The sequence below is a fragment of the Echinococcus granulosus genome (genome assembly GCF_000524195.1).
Source record: "Echinococcus granulosus chromosome Unknown EG_S00077, whole genome shotgun sequence".
Lineage (NCBI taxonomy): Eukaryota > Metazoa > Platyhelminthes > Cestoda > Cyclophyllidea > Taeniidae > Echinococcus > Echinococcus granulosus.
Window position 1 is genome coordinate 151,734 of NW_020170457.1, and position 13,934 is coordinate 165,667.

Below are 13,934 nucleotides of genomic sequence, written 5' to 3' on the forward strand. Positions count from 1 at the left end.
GCTCGTTTGACGATCCTTTCGCTCCACAGAGATAACTCTTGGTTCAGTAGTGATCAGACAGGAATTTTTTATGGTTCAGCTTTTTTTCTCTTTATCTACCCATCTATCGCTCAATCTCGTTTTTACCATCGGCCGAATTTTTTAATGTTCCTACTAGTTTTTTAAAAAAAAGTAGTTTATAAACTCTAGTCGAAACGAGGATTTAGAAATGCCGCCACATATATCTAGGGGGTATTTGATAAATAACCAAAATATTTCATATATTTTGAAATTTTCCACAGTTTCTTATTTTGAAAAGCGGTTTTTTATGGTCAAATACAAAGAGAGGCGCTATTTAAACGGAAGTGCCTTATCGCATTCTGCCACCAAGACCGACGCTGGGTGGCCAAATTCTGCTAAGATAAGAAGCTTTGCGTCTGTAAGTTCCTCTGGTCTGACCCTTTTCGAATGAACATTGAAGGTTTGCGAGTGAGAAATGAACTACGAGTCCATTTGGTGTACTGCTCCATACCCGAAATGTTTTATATCATCCATCCCTCAGGCTAATGGAGAGATTAAAGAGAGGAGAAAAGGACAAAGAAAATTTTTGAAGTCGCCTAAACTCGTTTTAAATTTAACCATAGAAGTAAATATGAATTCGCTCTCTAACTGATTAATATATTTTAGTCGTATCGAAGTAGTCGTCCGGCATTATTACTTAAAGTTGTTATGATTCCTTTCTATGGTGGCCCCATATTCTACAAGGAGGATGCAAGTTCATCCTCCACCTTCGATTTGTGTCATTACCTTGAGGTTCTTGCTGTGGATAGGACCACCTCTATCTGAGTTTCTGCTGTTGGTATCAACAGCAAAAAAAGCAGAAATATGAGACAATCTCTAATGCAAGATGTGTAGAGGAGTGCAAACAGGGATAAACAACTTTCCTGCTCAAAACACCTGCTCAACACTAACGATGGGGCAATCTACTACCAAAGGCTCACTTCTGGTAGCCGTGGTAGTTTGAGCTCCAACCGAATACAATACACATGCAGTGAGCGGGTTTGCCAACAAACTGACGGACCCGCAGCAGATGCCTCACCAAGGCAACTTTACTTCACAGGGTCATAAATAGCCTAATTAAGGAAAAGGGAGTTCGAATAGCTCGGGGAATTTGTAGCTGCTAGATAACTAAAACTTCACTTCTGCCAAATTAATTTCCCTTAAGACTTATAACTCATAAAAGATATAAACGACTTCGTGACTCGTCTTCAAACGTGTATCCGATAATAAAGTTGCCTTCTATGGTCCTATGTCCCTGTTTATTGCCAAAATTCTTGTATTTTATTATTAATAAGGTGGTTTACTTTTAGTACCAGATAAATGCAACGACTGGCTATCATCTTAAATGCTAAAAATCAAGTCCTTGCTGAAGCATTATGTGTTTTGTTAGTAATGGGGAAGCTGATAGGTCACCACCGTAAGTAAGCAGTCATTTGTGAATTTTTTTATGTGACCACTTTTGCTTGGCCTTCTAAAATACCACTAAGTACTATCATATGGAAATAGAGAAATATGCGAGGTTTGCATGCCTACCCACACACACAGAGATCCCATTTAGAGGAGGCAAATTTTTCTACCCATACAATAGCTGCCATGGGCAGAAGCATGTGAACATGAACCCTTCCAGCCTAAATAAGTGCTTTCATTCAAAAAAATATTAGTGTTTGAGGAAATGCGCAAAATTTGTGGGAGATTTTAATTATTTACTTATGGTTACATTAATAGGGCACTTTTGCTTGTTCCTAAGGCCTGGTCAATTCGGCAGTTGGCCACGTCGGTATTCTCTACACTGATTAACTGTTGCTGGAGTTGCTATCACAAAGGAAGCCGTTTAACACCTTCTCTAAAAGCCAAATTCTGACAGCTAAGTGACGATTATTTAATGAGTCTCCTCAAAAGAGGAATAAGCCAAAACACCAAGTTTTATCTAGTTTTTATGGCCGTAGGAAGGCGGAAAGAGGGGGAGGAGGTAAATCTTCTCATCCTTTCATGCAATGTAGGGGGGTAGCATAGTCTCTTATTGTTAACAAGTTGACGATTTGGCATTTCTTTAAAGATCTGGGAGCCGTTTCAGCTTCCTTTTGATTGTCATCTGATTGCTACTTACTTCAGTTTTGCCTCTCAAATGTGCATTCAACCATGCATACAAGATAAGAAAGCACAAAATAAAAAGCATTTTATTAGATTTTTATTAACTACAAGCAGAAGTCAGTTGCTTAGCCTTAAAAATCCTCCAATGATTATTAACATTAAAGTAGTTCTTAATGCACACGACCCAAGGGTCACATATAAGTGACGAATGTGAGTTGGCTGGTAGCATCGAATTAATTAATTCCAAGAAAGCGAATCGAGCGAAATAACTTAACAAGTAAAAAAACAATCACACTCTTGCTAATTTTTAAGCAAAACAACTCTATGTAGAACAATTCCAAATTGAACTATTCGAGGTCGATTTGCCTGCCAGGCTATTGGTTGGTTAATCCTCTTCAAGAAAGAGCACATTTAAGCACATGTACTCCTAATTTCCCTGGAAAATTCACAATATTAGTTTTACGTGAAACAGTATTTGGGTGTTCTATGCACGTCAAGTGAGACTGACACATGGAAAGGCCCTGCATTAGGGCAACTCTATCTTGCCTCAAGCACCAATTGCATGCGTCAAAATGGGACAATATTTTACATAATCGTGTCACTTCGTTCAATTTTTATGACTGATACAGGGAAATGCCGTGTTTTTACTTTTTTGAGGCCAAGAAAAAGTTGCCCTTACTTTTCTTCCACTTCCCTTTCCCACCTGTCAAGTCCATTCCCCATATGATTATGTAATCACCTAATGTCGCTGTCAAGAAAATGTGATAGACATCACTTGGAGAAATACCCTGCAAAGTAATAGAAAAGGGAGAAATCATGTAGTTTTACTCATGCTAAAGTGTGACGCAAGATCTTATCAGGGGTGTATCATTGCTTCGGGCATGAGATTGTGCATTGCCTGATAGGAATTTAACCTTCCTCAACACCAATTTGCTAACACTAAAAGTTCTTCCAGTCAAAGTTTGGACAAGAAGATCTCATTTGTATTTAGAAGCAGTTTGTGTCTGCAGAGCACTGCATCCAAAGGGAGCACAGTCGCCCGGGAAGAAAAGGTTAATTGGTCCTTATCTTAAAAGAGCGCAATGGGGAGTAAGAGTATTGTTTGATGGTGGCCAATGATATGTTAATTCGCTTAACAAAGGTTGAAACAAAAAAGGTCACTTCCCACCACAAGTTAGCCAAATAACTATTTAGAGTACACCATCCGTCTTATAGCCTAGGGAGAAGAAGTGTAGTCTAAATGGCACGACTTCGCCTTTCCCCACTCCCTACTGATCTTTGTCAAAATGTGCTGCTACACCAATCGCGTTGCGGGTGCTCCTTCTACAATCAGTCAAGACACACAAATCACCACTGTTCCCCAAAATAGATGGTGTAAATTATTTCCCTCTGGACAATAGGTTTTCTCATCGGATGTTGTATATTTTTCAAATGTCATGCACTGAATGCTTCAAGAAGTTAGTTTCTGAAGCCTAGGAACCAATTTTAATTAGCCTCATGAAACACACAGTTCGGAATTCCATTTATGAGTTTAAGTCGAAACGGCAAGAAGGGAAAGAGTAGAGAGCACGCAAAAGGACGCCGCATCGGTAGCCAAGTATGCATTTCCCTGCGCCTGTCCCGAGCCGTGGCTTGAAGTTCTATTTTGACGACCCACTATATGCTTCTCGGTGTTGCTTGAATGCATTTTCGGCTCGTCAGAGCTCCCCTGCCGGACAGCACCAACAACGTAACTCAAAACACGATGCAAGACATTGTAGCCTGCACGTTTGTAGCTTTTTCTACTTTACTATAATGCTACTAGACCCCTAGTCGCCTTTTAGACAGATAAAATTAGGCTATTGGCAGAACACTTTGTTTTATAATATCTTCGTGAGTTTATCAGGGCGATAAAATAAATAACCGGAGATTTTGGATTTTTCATCATTAAAATCACCTGCATAATTCATATTGGGTAAATTTGCCCACCTTCTAGCACGCTAAACAGAATACAGTCTAATTTTTTTCTAGTTAAACCAGTTTAAAGTTCATTTTATGTAATTTTCTTTACAAGTTTTACGACTCTAATTTTTTCCCCTTAAATTAAAAAAGGTAACTAAAACAAAATTTTGAAAGAAATATGTAGACTTCTTAAGTCCATCTTATTACTAATTGCTTAAAAATATATAACTTTTCTATTTAATAATTAAAATATTCACGAGATCGGAAAATAAAGTCGATAAAATCAATAAGTGGTTGATTTTGGCAGGCTTCGGTGAACAACTGTCAATAACCAACATGGATTTGGATAATCAATTGAAGGGTTAAACTCACGCGAGCAGACACCACTTCCGCCTTCTGGGAGGACATGCCAGACGAAGAGGGGATTACTGCAGACACACCTTTTGCTTCCTATGGAGGCCTCTGAAATGGAATTCGGGGGGCAGGGTCGACAAAATCCCGGCCCTGACAGCGCCTTGTAGGTGCCCAGGGGACAACCTGGAAGAAGTAGAGGAAGAGGCAGAAGGGTTAAAGCGAGGAGATAAGACAGCAATAAATAAATATTGTAGTTTGTTCCGCAGGTAGATGCTACTTTTAATAATCAGTAAGTAGCACGTTTTTACTCAATGGTTGAAAAGGCGAATGAATGGATCAGAGAAGGAGATTGTGTAAAAAATGGCCTAAGTAGATGACATAATGCATAAACCTTCAAATTGAAAACACAAAATCAAGTTGAAACTTATACATTCGAAACCACTTTTACCTAAAAATAGGACTTATGGACGGAATCAACTCTCCTTTGCTTCCCAGCAGGATATAAATATGTAGTGAAGTCTCAAACTTTTCTATCTTATTGGCATTTTAAAAGCTAACAAATCCTTGTGAATGGGTTGGTATTTCGATTACCCTCTTCAGGAAATTTTCTTCCATTTTTTCCCTTTTCACGTAGAGTAGCAGAAATTTAGACACTTCATTGTGTCAACCTAAATGCCGCGGATTCAAGGTATAAACCATAAGCTCCATTGCTCTTTAAATTTCTTTTTTTGGATAGCTTTTAGAGGGTATGTATGTGTAAAAGTGTGAATTAGTGTGCAGGTGAAGGTTATCCGCTTCCAAAATACTTCCCCTTTTGGCACATTTTTGGCTTTTCAAAGCTACAAATAATGCTGCCTTCCATGTGGAATCCAATCGCTGCTCTATGATGACTGATGCCTGTCCGAGAGCTGGTGACCCAGAAACATTTCCGTTACCGACCAGATTCTAATTGTTTTAGTAGTCACACCAATTATCGCTAGTTAGGAGTTAAAAATCAAATAAGCGGGTATTTGTACATCCTCCATTAGTAGTATCCGACATCCGTTGCTAGACTTTGGCTTAAACAACTAGCGTAAAGTGTTAGGGACCATGCGTCACGTATTTGTGACGCTGTGAGCAGACAAAGAAATTCGGGATTAATCAGACTGTTGAGGTTGACCAAAATTTCTCGAGACGTTAGGAAGTCTAAATTGCTAAAGTTGTTTATTTTTAGTGAATGGAGGTGCAATGCACCCCGTAATGTCTGATAGATTACTTTGAAGTAGCTCTATTTAACTGGTAAGAAAATACTAAGACACTAACGATGCCATCAGCACTAAGGCAGAGTAGGAAGTTTCTAAACATGCTTGCCACTTGCGTCACGTATATGTGACGCATGTTGTTTACCAGCTTATGACAACTAGTTGCACCAAATTAAGAAGTAAAGGGTGGACGCTTCTGCCTTCGAAAGATAATCCTTCCTTTCCTTTTTTGCTTCATGTGAAATTAAAAAAACACGTTAATCATCACTAATAACCGGTCTGTTTTGGTTAGTTTACCACATGAAGCTTCACTCCCCAGGTGTCCACTGAAATGAGTCGAATGTTAACAGACTTTAAGAGTGATTAAGATCTCTGGCGACCATAACCTTCCCTTGGCAGTGGTTGGATTGCCTCAGAGATGTCGCAAATCACCACTGACCCCTGTATTTCCATCTTTTACGGTTGTAGCTTTAGACTGCGGGTCTCCCCGTGAGTTCTGTCTTCTTCCAGTCCTTAATGTAACCCTGTCTTCTGTCCTGAAGATCCAGCTAATCAAAAGCAATCCTTCCTTGGTAGCACATATGATTTAATGCATGGCCAGATTGCATGTCAGACAAATGTAGTTATGGCCACCACTTACCTTGAAAATACACAAAGACGCTTTTTTCCAGACTCCAAAGGAATAAAATGGAAAGTTTTTCCACCAGAAGTGCATTGCTTGAAAGTTTTTATTGGGTCCGAAGAAATGAACAAAAAACAGTTTTTTTAGGAAAGTTAGTAGTATTTGTATTTGCTGTAATCATACCTCAAGGGAAGTGGCCACTTCCAATTGCTGCCCAGTGGTAATTTGTCCGGCTCTCATTACACTATGTGAGGAATTTCCAGTTCTTCAATTCCTGAGTAGTATACGTGTGCTCCCTTTATCTTTTGCGATCTCGAAAAGTTAAACAAGGCTGCGAATTTTTATTTTTAAGGGAACATTTAATCTAGGGGACACCAATCAAGAGGCTTGATGGGAAATGCCAATCATCCAATCCCCTCACCTACGTCAGGGCGTCGAAACGTAAAAACCGCTTTAGAAGTTTTCTTCACTGAGGAGACTCTTTTGAGACATCATACAGTTGACACCATTAAATACTTCCTTCAAGCAAGAAGGTAAAAAACGGCTCTAAAATTCCACATAAGTCACAAGCTGTGAAGCACGCTCCTCTCTCCGAGCCTTTAAGGGAAAATGGGACCCAAAATGAAGGCTGAAGGTCAAGTGATCTCATTTTTAGTTCTTCCATGCATAAACACTCCCACCTCCTCTTTTAGGTGAATTTTAAATTCCTCTTCCAGCTGCTGAATACAGCAAATAATTAGACATGTTTAAATCAATCAAGTAGGATCAAGCGGTTCTTTAACGGCCAAAGGTGAAGTTGAGACTAACTGTTGAAATGAACCGTAGCAACTAAAACCCGTGCCATTAAAGAAGCATTTTGCCTCAAGAAGCCTTAAATATAAATTTTATTTCTGCTCCATTTCTTCCTTTTGTTACCTAGATCTCTCCATGACATTTCGTGCGTGATCAAGTAATTGTCAAGTGCCATTGCCCGGAAAATGAGATTATCATCACATGGAGCGGTACCACTAGAGAAATGGGGAAGAAGTCTGACGGCTTTTATCTTTGTAACATCCCAATAGCAACGGCGGTCCACTTCACACAAGCACCCACGTAAAATCAACTTATAGGGTAATAAAGCGGTACCTTAAAAGTGTGAAGCAAGTAGGAGGGTAACTGTTAATGTGTCCATTCACCTAACGAGCGTTGCAACAAAAAAATTATTTCCCATCAAAAGCCAGCCAGTTAACCAACAGTTAAAAGTACATGGTCAGGTGTTATAGCCTATTGAATGGGTAGCCTTTCAAGGTTTATGGTTTTCACCTAGTATATGACGTTTGGGTGGAGCACCACCACTCTCTTCAGTACGACTTTGTCTTCCTTTTCCCAGTTTATTCACATGTGATAGCGCTGCTTCAGCACCCACGATGCGAATGAAATTAGGCGATATGTGGCCCTTTTTCACACCCTCATCTTGAATTAGCCTACTTCAAGGAGTCAGAACACGTATTCCACCATTATTCTTAATAACAGACTGTTCCACGTCTTCTTTCCTTCTTTGTCCTCGGCGTCTACCTCAACGTGATGCTTCAGTGTCTGTTGAATCATCTCCACAATCCAATGGTGTAATCTATTTCTGTCTGAGTGTCGCATTCTGCCACCGAAGCTTGTATCTCCTCTGCATGCAATGCACCAAATGCTCTGTGGATTTTGGCAATGGATCTTTGGAACCGAGTTAAATTTGACTCTTAAAAGGACAGGCTGGGGCCGCATCCATGAAGTTAATCTTGCATTGCGATATGGGCATCCGAAATGATAAGAGAGGGAGTAGTAGGGAGCATACAATAGACTGGTACTCCACTATAAATGAAAGCAGGCAGTAGCCTACACTAATCAAATCTCTACAAGCGATAGCGGCTATGCCGCAAATGGGACAAAATATATCACTCATACGGTCTTCTCATTCCTCATTGATTCGTAGCGAGGAGCTCGTCCCATTCCACCCACGTCCTATTGTTCCTGTTCGCTCAAATGCCGAATTGCGCATTTACATACTTTTGACTTTGGAAATGAACATCCACTCCGGTTAATTTCACTTCCAAAGCTTGATCACTCAAATAAATGCATCACCCATTATGTGATTACGGGGTTTCATCCAGAAATATTTTGGGTTATTTGAGACAGAATTATAATTTTGTAGGTAGTAACATGCTGCTGCAATTTTTTTTTGCCTAATGGAGAACAAGCAGCTCTTCGTACACGTCCTTATGGTGATTTGTGACCCCTCCAAATAGGGGGCCTAAAAATAAACAAGCCGAATCTTCGTGTGTGGTACTCGAAATACCAAGTGCGGTAGGAGCTAGCCTTACATTATTCTGGGCACACGGCTTAATGTTTGCCCGCTTGACTGCCTTCCCACCCGCCTACCCACCGCCCAAGGCTGTAGAGCGTATGGAAACACTAACTCCGTCTTTTGGTAGCTCATTAAGGAACTGTTGATACCTTGATGCACTTGTTTCTTCTGTTCGGTGCCGCTAATTTATGGCAAAACGCATTTAATGAGCTGATTGGGAAGGTAAAATTTCGTACTTTATCAGAGGTATCAAACTATGCTCCGACTTCATGCACATACTACTTAGTACGATAAAAGTATTCCAATCTCTCAGTAAATAAGTCAAATAACACCAAATCACGCCTGTGAAGTGAATCGTAAATACTAAAAGCCTGGTAGATTTTTAAAGTAAAAAATAAAACAATTCTGGCAAGAAATGATTTCTAGAATAGGATTTGTTGTGATTTAATTAGACGGAAATGTAAGCGCCAAAATTTGTTATATTTCTCTTTATATTTTATTTAATTTTATGGGATGCAAGAGTAGTCGAATTTAATTAAACAGCACTACTTAATTTCTGGCAAATTTAGAGCGAATTCGTTAGTATCTTTAATAATGTTACATACTACTCACAAGTAGTAGAGCTCGAATCGTCAAAAATACTTAAAAATGGGAAAAATTGATAAAAACTGTATATTTATTTCATATGATCCTCAAACTCAGCTTTTTGGTCTTGGACCAAATTTTACCTGGTTGGAAAAGATCACGGAAAGAAAGTCAGCTTACTGGTGCACGAATTCTCCTCCACTGAGGCCTCAAAACCTGGCAGACACTCGCATATGTTGTCTTTTAGAATGTGCCATTGACCATTGGCTTTGCAAAAAGACGGTTTCAGACCCTTTGATTGATTCATCAGAGGCGGGCCTTCAATAAAGTCGGATTGGTTGATCAGGAGGGGTTCTGCCCCGCTCACACAGTGACCTTGAGCTTCACGCACCTCCGCGTCGTGACCTGCTGGTGTCTCCGGTAGGCTCATGAAACTGATCTATTGGGGAAAAGGAAAGAGGTAACTTTAGTGATGAATAGTAAATAAAAACTGGACGTGATTTTACCGGCACTGACGTAGCATTAGTTCCATGGAATGATCCTTATGTATATGTATAGAATCGTGTTTCTGCATGAATAAAGGGATTTGGAAGAACAAGTCATCTGTCTTAATGTCTCTGCAAAAAGAGGCTGTTCCTGCAGCTCATCACCATGTAGTGGAGGTGCTTGTAGGGCAAAGAGGAAAAGGCTTCCGTTCACATTCGACATTGTGAAGGAAAGATGTGTGTCCGCGTGTGTGTGTGTGCAGCTGCCATAGGCAAATGTATGCTCAGCTCTCCTCTGTGATGTTCCCTGGGTAACAAAGATGTGGCTTTATTTGTGCAGTGAAGTTCTATTTGTTCAATGCTATAAGCAGGCATAGTGATAGTTCAAGCGTCAGCGTTAGGTCATCTCCCCGCGTGCATTCGCTATTCGATGATACGGAGTCTCTACAAAGACATTACAAGGACATTTAACACTTTTCAGTCGAGAATGTCATGACAGTAGGGTTGGTTTTTTAATAAAATATCCCTACCAATAACTCAGGGCAATTACTTAACTCCTAATAAGTAGTATAAAACAAAGTCAAAATACCCCTGCATACACAAAATTCATTTTTGTTATATTTTGTTTTTCTGCTTTTCAATGATTATTTGCACTTTTTGGATTTAATCATAGGAAGAAAATTTGTATGAATAATTAATGATTTAGTCTAGCCAATCAAATCAACACTTTCCCCTGAGACATTAGAGATTCAAGGAAAAAAAACCACAAAGACTCTACTTTAAGTGAAAATTACCTAAATGGCAACTCAACAACCTGGTGACATGGGTCTAAATCCAATTTGCCATCTATCAAGTTCCCTCTCACAGTCATTTCTGAAGAGGGGAAAATGTTTCCCCTTGGAATTCGTAGCTTGTTCTAGGACTTGATAATTCACCTCGAATTAACATCCAAAAATCTGGAAAAGGAAGGGGTAGAAGAATCCATTGTTTGACAGATAACCTAATTTACGGGCTAATTACGAGACTCAGAGGAAATCAGCTTTCAAATTAATCAAAGTAAAGCCTTGATTTTGATGAGAGTTTGGCAATCTAGTGTAGACATGAAGAATTCGGCGATGGAGAAGTAGTGTGGGTAGTATTTGTTCCCTATTAAGATGATATCCCTATTTTCCACTCCTGCAGTTGTGCCAACTCTCTACTCATCCGCGTTATTTTGCTACCCCTGCCTCAGCTCAGGTCTCCCACGAAAAGCGAGGCCCTATTTTACGAACGGACGTTTTCACTCACTAAGTCAAGTCATAGGTGGATGGATGCGATATGGATTCTCGAGGGATAAATGAATACGAAGAAGAGGGTTAATGGGTAACAATACAACTTCTTTTACTTCAATTACCTTGATTTTTCCACCTTGACGAGTAAATAAATTTATTTAAACCAGATTCCTTGTTCAAACTATTCAGTAACCGATCCAAATCTCTCCTCTCAACTACATAGCTCGCGGGTGTTTCAAGCCACCTTCACCGGTGCTGGTATATTTGCACGTCAATTTCCACTAAATAGATCGCAAACATTACTCCGAGGAGAGCAATCGCAGAGTTGTCAGTTTTGACCGTGATACTTCTTTTAAATAACTCGAGACCTAAAAGCGGCCGATTTTTTTGAGGTATCACTATTTCTGTAGGAGGAGGAAAGCAAGGGCTCTGTACCAGAGAGAGGTGGAAATAACTATCCCTAGTAGTGAATTTTATGACCTGTAACGTTGCATCATTCAGCAGCCGTAAAATTAACTGATTCTGCTGCGGTGCTGACAAGCATCGTCTTCATGCCAGTGCGATGTTTTTTCTCAGACATTTTATAAGTTGCTTCCCCACTCCATTTTACGTGATCGCTTCCGTGCTTGACCGCACAAATGAGCTTCTGCCCTCGGCCATGAAGGTGGTATCTCTGGTAGGAGGATTCTAGTCGATTCCATCCAATCACCTTTGAGCAAGCCTGTGTTTAAAAAACCCAAAGAAGGAACTGACAATAGATCTGTCTTAAGTGTCAACATGTAATGTGGAAGGACCAATCTTTTTCAGGCTGTCAACAAATGATATGCCATCCAGGCTTGCAGTTATATGCCTCAATAAAGGAGGCGTTAGGATTTTTGAAGACCGAAAGTGCCAACTCACACTGTTGAATCATACAGAGGTGAGCAAACCAATCACGAGGCTTAAAACATTGAAAAGATTTAAAGGGCTGTTTTTATTTTTATTTCGGTATAATTACATAACAAATGACTGATAATGTTGGTAAAAAAGGCGGAGAACTTAAACATTGCCTTTTTCTTGTCGGATCAGTTCCGCTCCTCAAAATAAACTGCTAACTTTAACGCGTCAATTAGATTTAATAGCACTGGTTCCATTTCAAGTAGAAAAAGGCGGAACGAAAAGGGTCGGCGGGAGAAAGCGAGTGCAAGACAAGTTAATTTATTATTTATTTCCTAGGAAATGGCAAATAATCCCCCCTTTCCTTGCTAAAATATTTCTTTAATTTGTGCAGTTCACATCAAAGCCATAACAACGTTCGCCTACATGCCTGCCTGCTTGCCTCTTCTCCTTCCTGCCCTCTAATCATGTAAATTTTGTAAAAGCAAGGCGGAATGAAAATTAGATGCCGAGGAGAAACAGAAATGCCTATTTTGTTGTTAGGAAAAGAGCAAAATCTACGGACTTGCAGGATTAATTGAAAATATGTTCTCGCACCCTTTCTCTCTCTTCCCTGCGCCTACATTTACCCGTGTGGGGAAAGCGGTGTGTGATCGTCCTCTCCTCTCTGTCTAAATTAAGCTCTCCCTAAGTTGTCTCACTTGTTTACCTCATTTTTCCTTATTAAGCAGTATTAGGAGTCTTCTGGGTGACAAGAAGAATACCTCCTCTAACCCTTCTTAATCTGCTTCTCCAAAGTTGCTTAAAAAATCTACAGGAAAGCCATTTTTAGACAAAACAATTCCTAATAAATTAAATGATAAAAGGTGCATCTTAAGTGGACAAAAGTCAATTATATATTCCATGTGGACGTGGCCAAGGAACTCGTGTCACACAACATGTGACCATTGAAAGAGGCAATTCACATGCTACATCTTAAACATTTAATAGGGGTGGAAGGAGAGTCAGAAAAAGAATTAGAAAATAAGGCATGTTTATTCCATATATTAAGTCATTAAATTTGCCACAGAACCGAATGTTCCTGCTGCGTCACATATATGTGACGCATACACTTCGCCAGTTTGTAGATAACTAGTTGCAATCATCCGTGTGCTATAAGCAAACGTAGTGATTTTCATGGTTTTAAAGATATATACTTGTCTATCTTTTAGTTAATTAAACGAATTTTCCTTTAAAACTTTAATAATAAAGGCGTCAAAAACACGACCATTTTATACAGTTACCGTGGTCCATTTACTTATGATTTTCTTCTTATTGCTCAAAATACGGCCCTAAACAAACCCTAATTTGACTAACTTATTGCTTTTCCAGCTTAAAATGAGAGCACTCAATTACATACAAAAGCGGTGGATTCGAGAATGGAGAGTAAATTGCAGGAAAGAGAAAGAGCCATCTGTGATATGTCGGTTTTAGGGCAAAGAGTGAATATATCGGAAGCATGAAATTTTCTCTGGCGGCACGGTTATGCAGTGAGATTTAATGGTTCTTTTTTTGGGAAAAGGGCTCAAAGGTAAAATTTTTGAATTGGCTTAATGGATGCAGAAGCCTCTAGCCATTTGGGAGAGATTATACTGCAGACGGATACGATGAATGGATTTATCTGTGCCCTGATATATGCCGGTGTTGAGTTACCCCTCATGTGTCCACGCAACATAAGTGGGCATAACTACTAGAGGTACTTGATCTCCTGTTCCTGCTACTCAATCCATCATCGCTGAAGTCATCTGTGGCATCAGCAACATCAATAGAGGTCCAGACCATGACAGTGGTAGAGAATAAAACTATGAAGTGACAAAAAGGGGCGTACAGTTTGTGTCAAAACTCCAGGAATGGACTTTTCAAGTAGATGTGATTACTTACAGGCCCTATTAAGTGTGAATACGTGTCAGACTGGGGAAGTAAAGCATAATTTGTTTTTGTCTCCCAGAGTACTAAAAAGTTGGACAAATTTTGAACTTTGCAAATGATTAAAGCGTGATCGTTCTGGAGATAAGCAAATAGCTGTAATAAAAAAGACCAAATTAGACCAAATTAACA

General features: G+C 39.6%; 3 protein-coding genes across 3 annotated transcripts in view; 1 reads left to right on the plus strand and 2 right to left on the minus strand. All coding sequences in view use genetic code 11, as the record gives it.

Moving 5' to 3' along the window:
• Window positions 1-1,359: 1,359 nt before the first annotated feature.
• On the plus strand, window positions 1,360-6,435 carry EGR_07437 (hypothetical protein; the record flags this gene model as incomplete). Its single annotated transcript, XM_024496686.1, has 5 exons — window positions 1,360-1,424; window positions 2,152-2,293; window positions 2,461-2,627; window positions 4,332-4,432; window positions 6,209-6,435. The coding sequence occupies 5 exons, from the start codon at window positions 1,360-1,362 to the stop codon at window positions 6,433-6,435; spliced, it is 702 nt and encodes a 233-aa protein (XP_024348892.1).
• Window positions 6,436-9,362: 2,927 nt separating this feature from the next.
• Window positions 9,363-9,635, minus strand: EGR_07438 (hypothetical protein; the record flags this gene model as incomplete). The annotated part of the gene is made up of 1 exon (XM_024496687.1): window positions 9,363-9,635. One exon carries the CDS (start codon window positions 9,633-9,635, stop codon window positions 9,363-9,365), a length of 273 nt encoding a protein of 90 aa, XP_024348893.1.
• Window positions 9,636-12,616: 2,981 nt separating this feature from the next.
• The window catches only part of EGR_07439 (hypothetical protein), a gene marked incomplete at both ends in the record, with an annotated part of 10,744 nt that continues 9,426 nt past the window's right edge, over window positions 12,617-13,934 (minus strand). Inside the window, 2 exons of the mRNA XM_024496688.1 lie at window positions 12,617-12,681; window positions 13,754-13,898. Of these exons, the coding sequence (XP_024348894.1) occupies window positions 12,617-12,681; window positions 13,754-13,898 (210 nt within the window). The remainder of the gene's footprint in view (window positions 12,682-13,753; window positions 13,899-13,934) is intronic.